Genomic DNA, 16,197 nt, shown 5'->3' on the forward strand with positions numbered 1-16,197 from the left:
ATTCCCCACCCTGCAGGACATGGAAGGGCTCCTCCACATCCTGGTGGCGCAGGGGTCCCTGCAGACCCTCACCACATCCGGGTGTTCAGGGAGCAGAGTACTGAGCAACCCTGGGGCAGGTGCACATGTGGATGCTGCTCTGCGCATGCTCACTTGTCACCCCCAGCTCGGTTGCACAGTGGCTCATCTGCAAGTCGCGAGGAGATCCTGAGAACTGTTCCAGTGAAGAATATTTTTTGGTTTGGGGCTGGGTTCTGGAGGTCACACCTTGTGCTTCTCAGGGGACAATGTGATATTGGGTTAAACCCAGGACCTAGGAATCTGATGATTCTCTTGTGTTTTGTTGTGTGTTTATTTGTGTATTTTGTTTGGGGCCACACTCGGAGATTCTCAGAGGTTACTACTGGCTTGGCAGTCGGGATTCACCCCTGGCTGGGCTTGGTGGGGAGGGTTGGGGACGCTATGGGGTATCCAGGTAATGGAAGCCAGGGAGACCACATGCAAGGCAAGCACCCTCCCCTCTGTCTTTCCTTTCCTTTCCTTCCTTCCTTCCTTCCTTCCTTCCTTCCTTCCTTCCTTCCTTCCTTCCTTCCTTCCTTCCTTCCTTCCTTCCTTCCTTCCTTCCTTCCTTCCTTCCTTCCTTCCTCCCTTCCTTCCTTCCTTCCTCCCTTCCCTTCCTTCTTTTCCTTCCTTCCTTCCTTCCTTCCTCCCTTCCTTCCTTCCTTCCTCCCTTCCCTTCCTTCCTTCCTTCCTTCCTTCCTTCCTTCCTTCCTTCCTTCCTTCCTTCCTTCCTTCCTTCCTTCCTTCCTTCCTTCCTTCCTTCCTTCCTTCCTTCCTTCCTTCCTTCCTTCCTTCCTTCCTTCCTTCCTTCCTTCGTACTCTACATCCAGGGATCATTCCTGCTGTAGCTCAAGGAACCCACTGGGTTAAGGGAATCAAACCCACATCACCCACATATGAAGCAAGAGTCCTCCCTGAATTGCTAACTCTCTAGCCCTTAACTTTGGTGACTTCAACCTCTTCTTTGCATGGCTCCATACTTCAGCTGTCTCTGCTGTCTTCACCCTCATTCTCTGGGGTATTTACAAAGGGTGATGCTCCCCCTCCCCAGCTCTGACCCTCATCTTCCTTCTCCCTGGTCTCTCTCTTGGTCCCCAGGACTTCATGAATGTCAACAAAGTGAACTCCAGTTCCTCTGACAACATAAGTTCAGATGGAGCAGTAGATGGCCCGGGCCCCCCGCCTAGTTTCCAGGCCAATGAGGTTGTGACCGTGGTCATCTACATAGTGGTCTTTGTGGTGGGTGTCCCGGGCAATGCGCTGGTACTGTGGGTAACAGTCTGGGAGGCCCGGCGGTCTGTTAACGCCATCTGGTTCCTCAACCTGGCTGTGGCCGACCTCCTCTCCTGCCTGGTGCTGCCCATCCACATCATGACTGCCCTCATGCACGGCAACTGGCTTTTAGGTCACGCGGCCTGCCACATCCTGATCTCGCTCTTCTACCTGAACCTCTACGCCAGCGTCCTGCTCCTCGCCACCATCAGCGTTGATCGCTTCCTCATGGTCTGCAAGCCCATCTGGTGCCAGAAGTACCGCGTGGCCCAGCGGGCCTGGCTGGCCAGTGGCGTGGCCTGGATGCTGGCTCAGGTGCTCACCATCCCGTACTTCATGTTCGGAGAATTCTTCGAGGACTCCCTTTCCCAAATGGCCCATTGTGGTGTAATCTTAACGATTGGCAGAGAAGATTTTGACCTTGTTCTCAACGTCATGCTCTTTTCCCTGAGTTTCCTGGGCCCCCTGGTCACGATGATCATCTGCTACAGTTGCCTCTTGCTTCGGGCCTGGCGCCAGAAGGCCACGCGCTCCACCAAGACCCTCAAGGTGGTCGTGGCCGTAGTGACCAGCTTTTTCGTCTTCTGGCTACCCTACCAGGTTTACAGGATGATATTAGTCATGTGGGCCATAAACTCCCACATATCAATATATGTCACCCCATGCAGGCTAGACATGGCCCTGGCTTACGTCAACTGCTGCATCAACCCCATTATCTATGTGGCTGCTGCCCGGGGCCTCCACATCCGGGTCTTCAAGTTCCGGCCTGGCCGGCTTCGTCAACTGCTGACCGAAGACTAGGACAGGGAGAGCAAGTCCCACCCACTGTCCACGGTGGATTCTGAAGTCCCTAAGAGTCACACCCGGGTGTGAGGGTTCCACGGTCTGCTGCCTTGTGCCCCGGTTTATGCTCTGCCCAGGACACTCTGATCCGTGGTTTCTGCTGCCACTGGCTGATCTGGCTCCCGTTCTTCCTTTTTCTTCTTCTCCTTTTTCCTCCTCCTCCACCTCTTCCTTCTCCTCCTCCTCTTCCTCCACCACCAGCTCCTTCTTATCTTTGTCTTCCTCCTCTCCTCTTACGCCTGTTCTTTCTTTAACTCCATTTACTTCATTTATCCTCCTTCTTCCTACACCTGGTGCTGCTCAGGGGTTACTCCTGAAGTGTCTGGGGATCCCTCTGGCAGGCTGGAGATTGAACCCAGGTCAGCTGTGTGCCAAGAAGCCTCTCTCTCCAATCCTGATTTCTTCTTTTGCAAATCAGTTTGATTTAGGAAGACAAGAAGTTACACATCTCAGCTCTCCAGAATGGAATGATTTCTTTGCTTTGCTTTTCTTTTTTTTAAGTGGGGTCACACGTGGCTGTGCTCAAGGCTTACCTCCTGGCTCTGTTCTTAGGAGTTCCTCCTGGCAGTGCCTGGAGGACCACAATCTGCCCCCCCCCATGTTAGAACTTTATAAGCATACCAAATAAACAAAACAGGAACCTTTGATTGGCATCTCCATTGTCATTCCCTATTCTCCTGTGCAGTTGCTTCTTGTGAAATCACATCGAACTGGGAGCCGAATGTTGGCATCGAAAGAAAGAGATGCAGATTCCAGGCCTGTGGCCCCTTCCCTGCCCTTCCGGTGCCTCCACCTGCTCCCTCTCTCACTGCTGCAACTTAGTTCTTTCTAGAATGTTCTCATTTGGGGGAGATGGCATGACGGAAAGGTGTTCATGGCAGTGGTAGATGGAAGAGGAACTGGAGGAATATGAGGAGTTGGTCCAGATGTCAAAGCAGAAGGTCGTGGACCAGAACTAGCAGAGTTGCAAGCCAGTGTGAGTTCATTGTCATGGAAAAATGTTCTGTGGACAGAGAGATACATGGATGTAGGGTGTTTGCCTTGCATGCAGAAGAACAGTGGTTTGAATCCCAGCATCTTATATGGTCCCCTGAGCCTGCCAGGAACGATTTCTGAGTACAGAGCCAGGAGTAACCCCTGAGCGCTGCTGGGTGTGACCCAAAACCAAAAAATATGTTCTGTCTCGAGAACATGTAATGGGTGAATGTGGTATGTGTATGTATGTGTGTGTGTTTATATGTACGTGTGTGTTTTGCCATTCCCTGCAATGCTCATTGCTTATTTCTGGTCTGTGCTCAGGAATGACTCTTGGTGGAGCCTAGGGGACCCAAAGGGATGCAGGGGATAGAACCCAGATCAGCTGCTTGTGTAGCAAACACCCTTCCCGCTGTACTGTCGCTCCAGCCCCAGGAGTTCACCTTCTGACTTTATTATTTTTTTGTTTTTGTTTTTGGGCCACACCCGGCGTTGCTCAGGGGTGACTCCCAGCAGTCTGCTCAGAAATAGCTCCTGGCAGGCACGGGGGACCATATAGGACACCGGGATTCGAACCAACCACCTTTGGTCCTGGATTGGCTGCTTGCAAGGCAAACGCCGCTGTGCTATCTCTTCGTGCCCACCTTCTGACTTTATAAAATGACAAACCAAAAGCAATCTGAGTGCTTGGAGTCCTGGAAATGCAACACAATCTAGTTGGAAATGTGGTCATGGTTTGCAAACATTGCTGTGCTGTGTTGTGTGTGTGTGTGTGGGCAAGTGTGAAGCGGGGGAGAGGGATTCAGCCCTTCAGTGCTGGGCCTAGATCCATCCTTTTACACTTTTTTTTTTTGTGGTGCTGTAACTCGGATAATCCTTTGTCACTTTTAAAAAGGATATATAGGGGCCAGAGCGGTTGCACAAGCCTTAGGGCATTTGCCTTATGCATGTTTACCTAGGTCGGATCTTGGTTCAATCCCTGGCATCCCATATTGTCCCCCAAGCCAGGACTAAACCCTGAGCGTCACCAGGTGTGGCCCCCAAACAAAACAAAGCAAGAACAAATAAAAATGAAAGACAGATTGAAAGATTTAATTCGACTTGAGGCCAAAGCGATGGCGCAGAGAGACCTGTGTTGATTGTATATAGATGGTACCTGGGTTTAATCCCACCATCGTATAGGGTCGCCACACCCTGCCCTGGGCAAAGAAAGTGCATGTGGAACATGTGGGAGGCCCCAAGTAATCACTGCCACCTTGTAAACCCCAACATGCCTCTGAGTCTTTGCTGGAATCCCTGAGCGTCAGGACATACAGACTCTGCCAAAATCAAAAGCTAAAGAGGAGCCAGAGTTCTGGGAGGAGAGTTTTGTATGTGGGAACCCCAGGTCTGGTTCTCAGAACCTTAAAGCTCGCCAAATAACTGCCAGGATGGCTAATTGATCACTGCTAGAATCACCAGAGTTTTCTGGGATGTCATCTCAGTAATCCACAGGTTTCCGAGCTTCTGCAGGTTAAAGCAATAAGCTTTAAGTTTGCCTTCTACTCCGCTGCTAAAAACCTGCAGAGGTCTGAAGAATCCTGGTGCTGGGACAGAGAGAGAAGATAGGAGGAAGAGAGAGGGGAGAGGGGAGGGAGAAAGAGAGAGAGAGAGGGAGAGAGGGGAGGGGGAGAGAGGGAGGGAAAAGAGGGGGAGGGGAGGAGGAGCGGGAGGATGGAGAGGGAGAGGGAGAGGGAAAGGGAGAGAAAGGAGGGAGGAGGGAGAGGAAGAGGGAAAGGGAGAGGAAGGAGAGAGGAGGGAGAGGGGGAGGTAGGGGAGGGGGAGAGAGAGGAAGAGAGAGGGGGGAGGGAGAGGGAGGGAGAGGTACGGAGGGAGAGGGAGGGGGAGAGGAAATAAAGTGACTAATTTAAGAGGTCAGAGAAATAGAGAAATAGTGCAGGTAAGACATTTGCTTTATACACACAGACCCTGGTATCATTCCCTCCATGAAGATCCAGAAAAAACCATCAGGAACAGTGCTAGGAGTATCCCCTGAGCCCCACTTGGTGACCCCCAAACAGGCAATCTCTGGTTTGAAGTTTTCTGAGCTTCTAAAATGATGGAGAAATCACGCTGCCAGGCAATGCCTCATCTAACCACTGGAGGACGCCACTGCCCTCAGCCCGGAACATGGCTGCGGGGTTGCTCATGACTGTTAGTCTGCAGATAACATCCAGAGGCGGCCAAAGAACTGTCTTCAGCGCAGCGGTTCTCAAGGTTGTGGCCCTCAACATTATTCCTTTTTTTGGGTTTGGGACACATGTGGTTGTGGTCATGACTTTCTCCCAACTCTGTACTCAGGGATCATGTCTGGTGGGATTTGGGGGACTGTAGCATTAAATAATTAACGATGGGGCTAGATGGAAGTGGATGCCATTCCAGGCCACGTGGCTCCGCAACCTCCATCCAGCCGGCGGATTCCAGGCCCAGGTGAACGGCGGAATCAAGACTCACTCACAGGCAGGCATCAGGAAGCATCAGCTTTATTTAAACCCTATCCACCACATGTGTGGTTTCTATCATAACCTTTCAAGCACAGCCATACTTTGCTAGCCCTGTGTCTTAACTCCTCTCAGCCATCTTCCTTTGACCTCCATCTTGGTCCAAGACCAAAAGAGGCCCACACCCAAAAGTCAGAGAGCAGCCGGGCAGCCGGGCAGCCCCTAATTCCCTGGCTCAAGGGTTTATCTACCTATTCCAAGACCCTTCCCAGGAATGGGCGGGGTCTTGCAGGTAAGGTCACACCTAATATTCAATTCCCAAGACCCCTCCCAGAAATGGGTGGGTCTCAGATAGGTACACCTAAATCCAGGGTGGAGTTACAGGGGACGATATTGGTTGGGTACATGACAAGCACCCTTCTTTCTGTATTGTTCCGGCCCGGGACTTATTTTGGGGTGGGGGTGTGCACACCTGGTTAGGTTCACTGCAGATGTCTGGCTCTGTGCTCAGGAATCACTCCTGGGTTGGTGGTGCAGGAGATATCAGTTACATGCATGGCAAGCACCTTACTTGCTGTGCTATCTTTGAACCTTGGACTATTTTTTGTTTTGTTTTATTTTGTTTTTCTTTGTTTATGGGCCACACCCAGTGTCTCTCAGGGCTTACTCCTGGCTCTGTGCTCAGAAATCTCTTCTGGGGCCGGAGAGATGGCATGGAAGTGGGGCATTTGCCTTGCATGCAGAAGGACGATGGTTCGAATCCCAGCACCCCATATGGTCCCCAGAGCCTGCCAAGAGGTATTTCTGAGTATAGAGCCAGGAGGAATTCCTGAGCGCTGCCGGTGTGATCCAAAAACCAAAAACCAAAAAAAAAAAAAAAAATCTTTTCTTGGGGACCAGAAAGATTAACACAGCTGTAGGGCATTGGCCTTGCATGCAGTCAATCCAGGATGGATGGTAGTTTGAATTCTGGCATCCCATATGGTCCCCCGAGCCTGCCAGGAGCGATTTCCAAGGGCATAGCAAAGTGTAACTCTTGAGTGTCACCAGGTTGGCCCAAAAACCAATAAAAACATAGTATACCCCCGGGCACATTTTAATAAAGGAACTTCATTTTTCTTAGGGGACCCTATTGGCTACTGCAGGGATAGAACCCAGGTCAGCCATATGCAAGGCAAAAGCCTTCCCTGCTGTGCAGTTGCTGGGGCCTCAATAGGGCTTTTGCTAGATGGCTTCACACAACCTCACCCTATAATTAGTTTTTTTGTTTCTTGTTTTTGTTTTTTGTTTTTTGTTTGTTTGTTTGTTTTCGTGTTTTGTTTTTGGGTCACACTCGGCAGCGCTCAGGTGTTCCTCCTTGCTCTATGGTCAGAAATCGCTCCTGGCAGGCTCGGAGGATCATATGGTATGCCGGGATTTGAACCACTGTCCTTCTGCATGAAAGGCAAAAGCCCCACCTTCATGCTATTTGTTTGGTCCCATCATCATCATCATCATCATCATCATCATCATTATTATTATTGTTATTAGGTTCCTGTGTTTTGACTTGGGGCTACTTGGGTGCTCTTTGGAGAACCAGGTGGTGCTGGAGTTGAACGCAGGGCTCGCTGGTGCAAAGCCTGTGCTCCCAGACTCTGAGCATCTCTCCATGCTGCCTATCGTGCCCATGTCCTTCTGTCCCCTGGAGGAGCGTGTTTGTGTGTCTTCCTTCTGCACAGTCACTGCAGATAGCGTGTAGCTGTCTTACGCAGAACTCTCAGATGTCACAATGCTCGACACTTCCTTATTTCCATCAAGATTAGCGGTGGAATCAGATTATTTTCCTGTAACTACAAGTATTTTTGTGAGTTTTCCTATTTAAAATTTGTTGAATCTTTCCATTTGGGGGCCATAGCCAACTGTTTTCTAGACTTTCTCCTGGCTCTGTATTTAGGGGTCACTTCTGCTATGCTGGGGGGAACATTTGGGATGCTGGCGAGTGACCCCAGGGTGACTACCTGCAAGCAAATGCCCTCCCTATTCTACTAAGGCTCCAGCTCCAAGTTTTCCTAATTTTGTGATATTTTACAGTTCACATTAATTCATTTATTTAGGTTCTAGGTCACAGCTGGCAGTGCTAAGGGTCTACTCCTGACTCTGTGCTCACGGATCTCTCCTGGTGGTGCTGGGGAACCATATGTGGTTGTGGGGGTGAGGGGGGAATGGAATCCTCCTGGACCCTTGGAATCCTGAGTTTCACTGCTGTGACTGCCAGGGCCCTTGAAGTTAAGAGAGGAGAGGAGAGAGACATTTTCAAGCGAGGGTGTGTGTGGGATCTGGCCTGACCTAGGGGCCCAGCCAAGATAAGGGTGACGGATTTCCAGCCTCTTCTAAGGAGGGGTTGCGGCGAATCACAGGGCTCTCAGAAGGGTCCTGTGAGGGTGTCCAGCGGAAAGATGTCATTTCCTCCTGGCCATCTGTTCCCTCACATGTGGCTTTAAAAACTGCAGCCCTCAGGCGAAGGGATCCTCATAGACAGAAGCCAGAAGCCAGGAGAACGGACGGTGGATAATGGTGAGTCCAGGGATGCATGCTTGGGTGGCCCTGATGAACCTTCTCTCTCTCTCTCTCTCTCTCTCTCTCTCTCTCTCTCTCTCTCTCTCTCTTTCTCTCTCTCTCTCTTTCTCTCTCTCTCTCTCTCTCACTCTCTCTCTACCACACACACACACACACACACACACACACACACACACACACACACACACACACACACACACCAGCTGTGCTCAAGGCTGACTCCTGGCTCTGCACTCAGGGATCACACCTGGTAGGGTTCAGGTACCCTATGGGATGCTGAGGATGGACCAAGGGCATCAAGGCCAGTGCTGTTTCTCTTATGCTATGTCTTCGGCTCTGCTCTCTCATTTCTGGACACCTTTTTCCCTCTCCCCTCCACTCCCCCCTACTCAAATTCTTTCCTTCCTCTTTTCCCTGCCTGGAGTTATAAACCGCCCAGCTCTGCACCCTCGATTGACCTCAGACCTTTTGTGGGGACTCTTGACATCTTCTCAGAAGACCTACCTCCTTTCCTCAATCAGAAAGCCAGAGTGCTCCCCTGGGTGGGGGTCCAGAGTCATGGAAGTGGCAGGTGACACTGTGGTCCATGGAAAAATACCATGTGTGTCCCGAGAGCCATTGAGTAAGCAGGGAGCACACAAGAGCTGCAAGGTTCAATCCTGGCACTACTGAGGGTCCCCTGAGCCCAGAGCAGAAGTGAGACCTGAATACTGCCTGGGTCGTCCCCAAACAAATATGGATGAAATAGGACAGGTGGGTTACTGAGCTGGTGGTGGGTGCTGAGTCCCTTTTCCAGCATCTGCCTTGACTCACCTGGTAAAGGAAATGGAGCCGGAATGGTGTGTGTGTATCACGTTATTTCCTTTCCCAGTTGTGAGAGGTAGAACATGTGTGTGTGTGTTTCTGTGTGTTTGTATATTTGTGTGTGATTTGTGTTTTTGCATGATGCTGATGATGAAGCCTTGCTCAACCATGTGCAAAGCAAACACCGTCCCCACTATGCTATCTCCGGTTCCCTTTACTTCTTTCCTTCATCTGTATAGCAGACACTTCCTAGGTGGTTGTATGGTTTGAAGAAGAGACTCCAGGGAAGGTGCTCAGAGCAGAGAGCTCACCTGGGTCCTACTGTATTCCCAACTCAGTTCTTTCCCCCTTCTCGCTGTTGCTCTGCGCTCTGTCTTCTGTGTCTGCCAGGGGTAGCTGCTAGTACCTGGGGGTCCATTCCTCATCCCTTTTAGAACGGATATTCTTCCTTTCTGCACTCCTGGGACTACTTCCCTAAGTCAGAGAATGTGTGAGAATCTGGCAGGAGAAGCCAGTGGGCCTCCAGCCATTGTAGCTTCAACACCGGGATTAGGAAATTTGGCCTCTGCCTCCAATCTTTGCCCCACAGTTGCTATGACTGTTTTGGTTTTGTCTTTTGTCTTGGGGCCACTCCTGATGTTGCTTAGGGTTTCCACTTGGCTCTCAGGTCAGGGATCCCTCCTGGTGGTGCATACCAGATGGAATCCACTTACAAAGGAAGCACCCATCCCAGTGTATTGTCACCCTAGGTCCCCAGTGTGTTTGAAGGGGACCTGGATGGAGCTGGAACCCAGAACCTCACACATCCAATGCACAGTGACTGCCACCAAACTCTAGCCCAGAGCCTCTTGGTCTGTGTCTAAAGAAATGCTCACAGCATACTTCACAGTAGAGAAAAGGGGCTTTTCTGCTGTCCCACCCCCACCCCCAGGCTTGACCTCTTATCTTTGCCTTTTTTTGTTTCACTAGACCTTGTGATTTTATCTACATAACACACCTACAACTCCTCCCCTCTATTTCATTTGGCCATAACTGGCTGTGCTCAGGGGTTACTCCTGGCTCTGCTCACAGAAATTGTTCCTGGAAGGCTTGGGGGATCATATGGGCTGCCACGATCTAACCTGGGTTTGTCAGGGTCAGCCGTGTACAAAGCAAATGCCCTAGCTCTGTGCTATCTATCACCACAAATTCCTTCTTCATTTTTTTATGAAGGGGGCCAACACTCAGATGCTCAGGGCTTCCAGTTAGCTCTGCACTCAGAATCACTCTTGGAAAGCTTGGGGGGACCTTATGGAATGCTGGGTTTCAAACCCTGATAATCTATATGCAAGTCAAGGCAAAGCAAACACTCTTCACACTGTCCTATGGCTCTAATCGTACCTCTGTCTTCTTTTTGAACAGTTGTATAGTATTCCCCTCCCAACCTGGTCTGAGCCTCAGGGTGTGTTTAGCCAGGTCCTGTCCATCTGCCTTTGTGACCATTTGAAGCTTTTCTTGGAGAGCCACAACAGCAAAGCTTGGCCAGTCTGCTGTCCCCGGGGCCTCTCCTAGAAACTCAGCTTTTCCACTGGTTTGTTTCTGTGGGGCCCAGTCAGCCACACAAAGGGCTCAGGGAGCCCATGGCAGGAAAAGCTGGGGCAGTTGTGACTAGAGTGAAAGACGCTGAATCTTTTCCACATCTGGTATGATGCGTCCCCACAGCACTGAGTTACCCGGCCAAAGGTGGGGATAGTGGAATCATCAAAGGTCCAGGCAGAATCCTGAAAGCCAAGGCCCTTCTGCTGAACTAGCATTAATCACTCAGTGACTAGAGCTGGGGAATTCTTAGGAACAGGGACAGGGTCCAGGGAAATTGTAGGGCAAGCTGTTGAGGCTAGGGGCTTTGGCCCTAGGTTGGCCAAGAGAAAACATTCACCCACTTTAACTTTTTTTGGGATCCACCCTAAGTGGTGCTAGAGGGATCATTTCTTTTTCTGTTTCCTTTTCTTTTTTTTTCTTTTCTTTTTTTATTTTTATTTTTGGTTTTTGGGTCACACCCGGCAGCGCTCAGGGGTTCCTCCTAGCTCAACACTCAGAAATCGCTCCTGGCAGGCTTGGGGGACCATATGGATGCTGGGATTCGAACCACATACTCTGAATGCAAGGCAAGCTCCTTACCTTCATGTTATCCCTCTGGCCCCGAGGGATCATTTCTGACATCCTCTGGGGGTCCTATGGAATGCTGGGGTCCAAGCTGGGTCAGCCATGTGCCAGGCAGACACCCTCCCTGCTGTGCTCTCACTCACTTTCACTTTCTCCCTTGAAATTTCTCTTAGAAATTTCTCTAGAAAAATGGAGATAAGTGCCTCCTCCCAGATCTCTACCCCTCTTCCCATATTTGGTCTGTCTGTCTGTCTGTCTGTCTGTCTGTCTGTCTGTCTGTCTGTCTGTCTGTCTGTCTGTCTGTGTCTGTTCATCACTCCTGTTGAGTCAGAGTCATATTTTCGACTTACAGGCTTCCTGAGGGACCATTGGACTTGAGGGAGTGTCAGGGGAATTTTTATTCACTGTACCGTGGTGTGGGGACTGTCTGGATTAAATTCCCCACCCTGCAGGACATGGAAGGGCTCCTCCACGTCCTGGTGGCGCAGGGGTCCCTGCAGACCCTCCCCGCATCCAGGTGTTCAGGGAGCAGAGCACTGAGCAACCCCGGGGCAGGTGCACATGTGGATGCTGCTCTGCGCATGCTCACTTTTCACCCCCAAGCTTGGTTGCACAGTGGCTCATCCGCATGTCGCGAGGAGATCCTGAGAACTGTTCCATTGAAGAATATTTTTTGGTTTGGGGGTGGGTTCTGGAGGTCACACCTTGTTCCTCTTCAGGGTACAATGCGATATTGGGTTAAACCCAGGACCCAGGAATCTGACGATTCTCTTGTGTTTTGTTGTGTGTTTATTTGTGTACTTTGTTTGGGGCCACACTCGGAGACTCTCAGAGGTTACTCCTGGCTTGGCACTCGGGATTCAGCCCTGGCTGGGCTTGGTGGGGAGGGTTGGGGACGCTATGGGGTGTCCAGGTAATGGAAGCCAGGGAGACCACATGCAAGGCAAGCACCCTCCCCTCTGTACTATCTCTTAGGACCCCCTCTTTTTTTTTAGAACCCATGGCTGTCTCTTTCATACATCCTTCCCATGGAAACCATCTTTCCTCTCTCCCTCCCTACTTTCTTTTCTCTTTCTTTCTTCTTCCTTCCTTCCTTCCTTCCTTCCTTCCTTCCTTCCTTCCTTCCTTCCTTCCTTCCTTCCTTCCTTCCTTCCTTCCTCCCTTTCTTCCTTCCTTCCTCCCTTTCTTCCTTCCTTCCTCCCTTTCTTCCTTCCTTCCTCCCTTCCTCCCTTTCTTCCTTCCTTCCTTCCTTCCTTCCTTCCTTCCTTCCTTCCTTCCTTCCTTCCTTCCTTCCTTCCTTCCTTCCTTCCTTCCTTCCTTCCTTCCTTCCTTCCTCTCTTTCTTTCTTTCTTTCTTTCTTTCTTTCTTTCTTTCTTTCTTTCTTTCTTTCTTTCTTTCTTTCTTTCTTTCTTTCTTTCTTTCTTTCTTTCTTTCTTTCTTTCTTTCTTTCTTTCTTTCTTTCTTTCTTTCTTTCCCTCCTCCTCCTCCTCCTCCTCCTCCTCCTCCTCCTCCTCCTCCTCCTCCTCCTCCTTCTTCTTCTTCTTCTTTTTTTTTGGGTCACACCCAGCGTTGCCTGGGGTGACTCCTGGCTGTCTGCTAAGAAATAGCTCCTGGCAGGCACGGGGGACCATATGGGACACCAGGATTCGAACCAACCACCTTTGGTCCTTGGTGGGCTGTTTGCAATGCAAACACCGCTGTGCTATCTCTCTGGGCCCCTCTTTCTTTTTCTCTTTCTCTCTCTCTTTCTTTCTTTCTTTCTTTCTTTCTTTCTTTCTTTCTTTCTTTCTTTCTTTCTTTCTTTCTTTCTTTCTTTCTTTCTTTCTTTCTTTCTTTCTTTCTTTCTTTCTTTCTTTCTTTCTTTCTTTCTTTCTTTCTTTCTTTCTTTCTTTCTTTCCTTCTTTCCTTCCTTCCTTCCTTTCTTCCTTCCTTTCTTCCTTCCTTCCTTCCTTCCTTCCTTCCTTCCTTCCTTCCTTCCTTCCTTCCTTCCTTCCTTCCTTCCTTCCTTCCTTCCTTCCTTCCTTCCTTCCTTCCTTCCTTCCTTCCTTCCTTCCTTTCTTTCTTTCCTTTTCTTTCTTCCGTTTTTTCCCTTTCTTTCTTCTCTCTCCTTTTCTGTTTTTGAGCCATACCTAGCTGCATTCATGGCTTCTTCCTGGCTATGCACCCAGGGATCACTGCCATGGTAGCCCAAGGGATTCACTAAGATGCCTGGAATCCATCCCACATTAACCATAATCAAAGCAAGGTCCCTCCCTGCAGCACTAACCCTCTGGCCCTTAGCCCTGGGGACTTTAACCACTTTCTTGCAAGGCCTGAGACACCAGCTGGCACTGCCTTATGCACCGTCATACCCTGGGGCATCTCTTAAGCCCTGGGTTTCCCCCTCCTTAGCTCTGACCTTTATACTCCTTCCCTGCCTCTCTCCCCTAGGACTTCATGAACACCAATGAACTGACCAACAGTTTCTATGACAATGTAAGTATGATGGTAGTGGACATACCCGTATCCCTGCCCAGTCTTAAGGCCCACCAGGTGGTGGCTGTGGTCATCTACATGTTCATCTTCATGGTGGGCATGCTGAGCACCGTGTTGGTGCTGTGGGGTGTAACATAAAAATAAAAAAATATATAATTCCACATGTAGGTGAGACCATCCAGTCACATGTTTCTCATCCCTTAGGTGGATGGGTCCTCTGAATCAGGGTAGTGGTGGATAAATAATTCACAGCAGTCAGAAAAGATATCCATTGGAGTCAGCTTGCTTTATTCCTCATGGCCATTCTCTGCCTTGTCCAGCCTCTGCAGAGCTCTATCTCTAGCCCCAGGCAGATCCTGTCTTTTTTATCCAGAACCCCACCAACCAGGGTGGGGGAAGGTCATTGTATTCCAGGTAAGCTTTAAGAAGTGGTCAGGGAAAAAGAAAATTGGGGTAAGAGTTACACTTCTTCCTTCCTTCCCTCTTCCCTCCTTCCCTCCCTCCCCCGTCTTCCTTCCTTCTCTCCCCTGTCTTCCCTCCCTCCCTCCCTCCCTCCTTCCTTCCTTCCTTCCTTCCTTCCTTCCTTCCTTCCTTCCTTCCTTCCTTCCTTCCTTCCTTCCTTCCTTCCTTCCTTCCTTCCTTCCTTCCTTCCTTCCTTCCTTCCTTCCTTCCTTCCTCCTTCTTTCCTTTTTTTCTTCAGATTTTTAACCACACCAGGAAAGCTTCCTCCTGGCTCTGCATCCAGGAATCACTCCCAATGAACTAACTGAGATGCCTGGAATCAAACCTGCATCAACCAGATACAGAGCAAGCACCCTCCCGCAGCACTAACCCTCTGGCCCTTAGCCCCGGGGACTTCAAATGTTTCCTCTCATGCCACAAGATCCAGCTTGCTCTGTCATCTGCACCTCATTATCTGTGGGCATATGCCTGTCCCCAGCTCTGACCCTCATCCTTTTACCCCCACTGCCTCTTTCATGCCCCCAGGACTCCGTGAACATCAGTGAGGTAGACTACAGTTACTATGACAACAAAACTTGGGATGAGCCGCCGGATGGGCCGCAGGATGGGCGGGTGAAAGACACCCTCCAGGCCCACAAGGTGGCAGCTGTGGTCATCAACATGGTGGTCTTGGTGGTGGGTGTGCCGGGCAACCTGCTGGTTCTGTGGGTGACTGGCTTAGAGGCCAGAAAGGCCATTAACGCCATCTGGTTCCTCAACCTGGCTGTGGCCGACCTCCTCTCCTGCTTGGCACTGCCCATCCACATCATGACCATCCTCTGGTACGGCCACTGGCCTTTTGGTGACTCGGCCTGTCGCATACTGGCCTCACTCATCCTCCTCAACCTCTACGCCAGCATCCTGCTCCTCACCACCATCAGCGCTGACCGCTTCCTCATCGTCTTCCGACCTCTCTGGTGCCAGAAGTACCGCGTGGCCTCGCTGGCCTGGCTGGCTAGTGGTGTGGCCTGGATCCTGGCTCTGGTGCTCACCATCCCGTCCTTCATGTTCCGACGAGTGCATAAGGACCTCTTTTCCCCAAAGCCCATATGTGTCGTGGACTATGGGAATAATGGAACGCAGACCCATATTGCTGTCGAAGTCACACGTATGGTCCTGAGTTTCCTGGTCCCCCTGGTCACGCTGAGCATCTGCTACACTTTGCTCCTGCTTCGGACCTGGCGCCGGCCAGCCACACGCTCCACCAAGACCCTCAAGGTGGTGGTGGCCGTGGTGACCAGCTTCTTCATCTTTTGGCTACCCTACCAGGTTTCTGGCATGGTTTTGGTCTTGTCCCCCAAAGAGTCCTCTACCTACAAGCGCGCCAATTCCGTGGACGTGCTGTGGGTGGCCCTGGCTTACGTCAACTGCTGTATCAACCCCATTATCTATGTGGCTGTTGCCCGGGGCCTCCACATCCAGGCCCTCAAGTCACTGCCTGCCCGGCTGCATCAACTGCTGACCAAAGACTAGGGGAGGGAGAGCAAGTCCAAATTGCTGTCCATGGTGAATACTGTGGCTCATTAGAGCCAGAGCCAGGTGTGAGGGCTGCATTTCCTACTGCCCTGAGTCCTACTCCATGCTCTGCCTAGTACACTCTGATCCACAGTTTCTGCTGCCACTGGCTCATGCTCCTGTTCTTCCTTTTTCTTCATCTTTTTTTCCCTCCTCCTCCTTTTTATGTGTTTGGGCCATACCGATTTTGCTCAGGAATTATTGATGGGTCTATGCTCAGAAATTGCTCCTGGCAGACCCAGGGAACCATAAGGGATGCCAGGGATCAAACCAGGGTCTGGGGGCCGGAGAGATAGCATGGAGGTAGGGCGTTTGTCTTTCATGCAGGAGGTCATCTGTTTGAATCCCGGCGTCCCATATTGTCCCCTGTGTCTGCCAGGAGCAATTTCTGAGCATGGAGCCAGGAGTAACCCCTGAGCACTGCCAGGTGTGACCCAAAAACCACAAAAAAAAACAAAACTAAACAAAAACAAAAACCTGGGTCTGTCTGGAGTCATCTTCATGCAATGCAAGCACCTTCTCCTATTGTGCTATCTCTTCTGCTGTCTTGGTCTGAACACTTCAGGGAATTTTC

General features: G+C 50.6%; 2 protein-coding genes across 2 annotated transcripts; both read left to right on the plus strand.

Moving 5' to 3' along the window:
* Positions 1 to 1,164: 1,164 nt before the first annotated feature.
* Positions 1,165 to 2,133, plus strand: LOC126028589 (C5a anaphylatoxin chemotactic receptor 1-like). Its single transcript, XM_049787539.1, has one exon. The coding sequence runs from the start codon at positions 1,165 to 1,167 to the stop codon at positions 2,131 to 2,133; it is 969 nt and encodes a 322-aa protein (XP_049643496.1).
* A 929-nt stretch (positions 2,134 to 3,062) lies between these two features.
* On the plus strand, positions 3,063 to 15,581 carry LOC126028590 (C5a anaphylatoxin chemotactic receptor 1-like). Its single transcript, XM_049787540.1, has 3 exons — positions 3,063 to 3,116; positions 13,563 to 13,700; positions 14,595 to 15,581. Exons 1-3 carry the CDS (start codon positions 3,063 to 3,065, stop codon positions 15,579 to 15,581), a joined length of 1,179 nt encoding a protein of 392 aa, XP_049643497.1.
* Positions 15,582 to 16,197: the final 616 nt, after the last annotated feature.

The sequence above is a fragment of the Suncus etruscus genome, chromosome 14 (genome assembly GCF_024139225.1).
Source record: "Suncus etruscus isolate mSunEtr1 chromosome 14, mSunEtr1.pri.cur, whole genome shotgun sequence".
NCBI lineage: Eukaryota > Metazoa > Chordata > Mammalia > Eulipotyphla > Soricidae > Suncus > Suncus etruscus.

Excerpts from the sequence above, each read along its gene's own strand:
- LOC126028589 (XM_049787539.1), top strand. The coding sequence starts at position 1,165 with ATGAATGTCAACAAAGTGAACTCCAGTTCCTCTGACAACATAAGTTCA.
- LOC126028590 (XM_049787540.1), top strand. The coding sequence starts at position 3,063 with ATGGAAGAGGAACTGGAGGAATATGAGGAGTTGGTCCAGATGTCAAAG. Across the intron at positions 3,117-13,562 it reads TCCAGATGTCAAAGCAGAAG|GACTTCATGAACACCAATGA; the intron begins GTCGTGGACCAG and ends TCTCTCCCCTAG. Across the intron at positions 13,701-14,594 it reads TCTACATGTTCATCTTCATG|GACTCCGTGAACATCAGTGA; the intron begins GTGGGCATGCTG and ends TCATGCCCCCAG.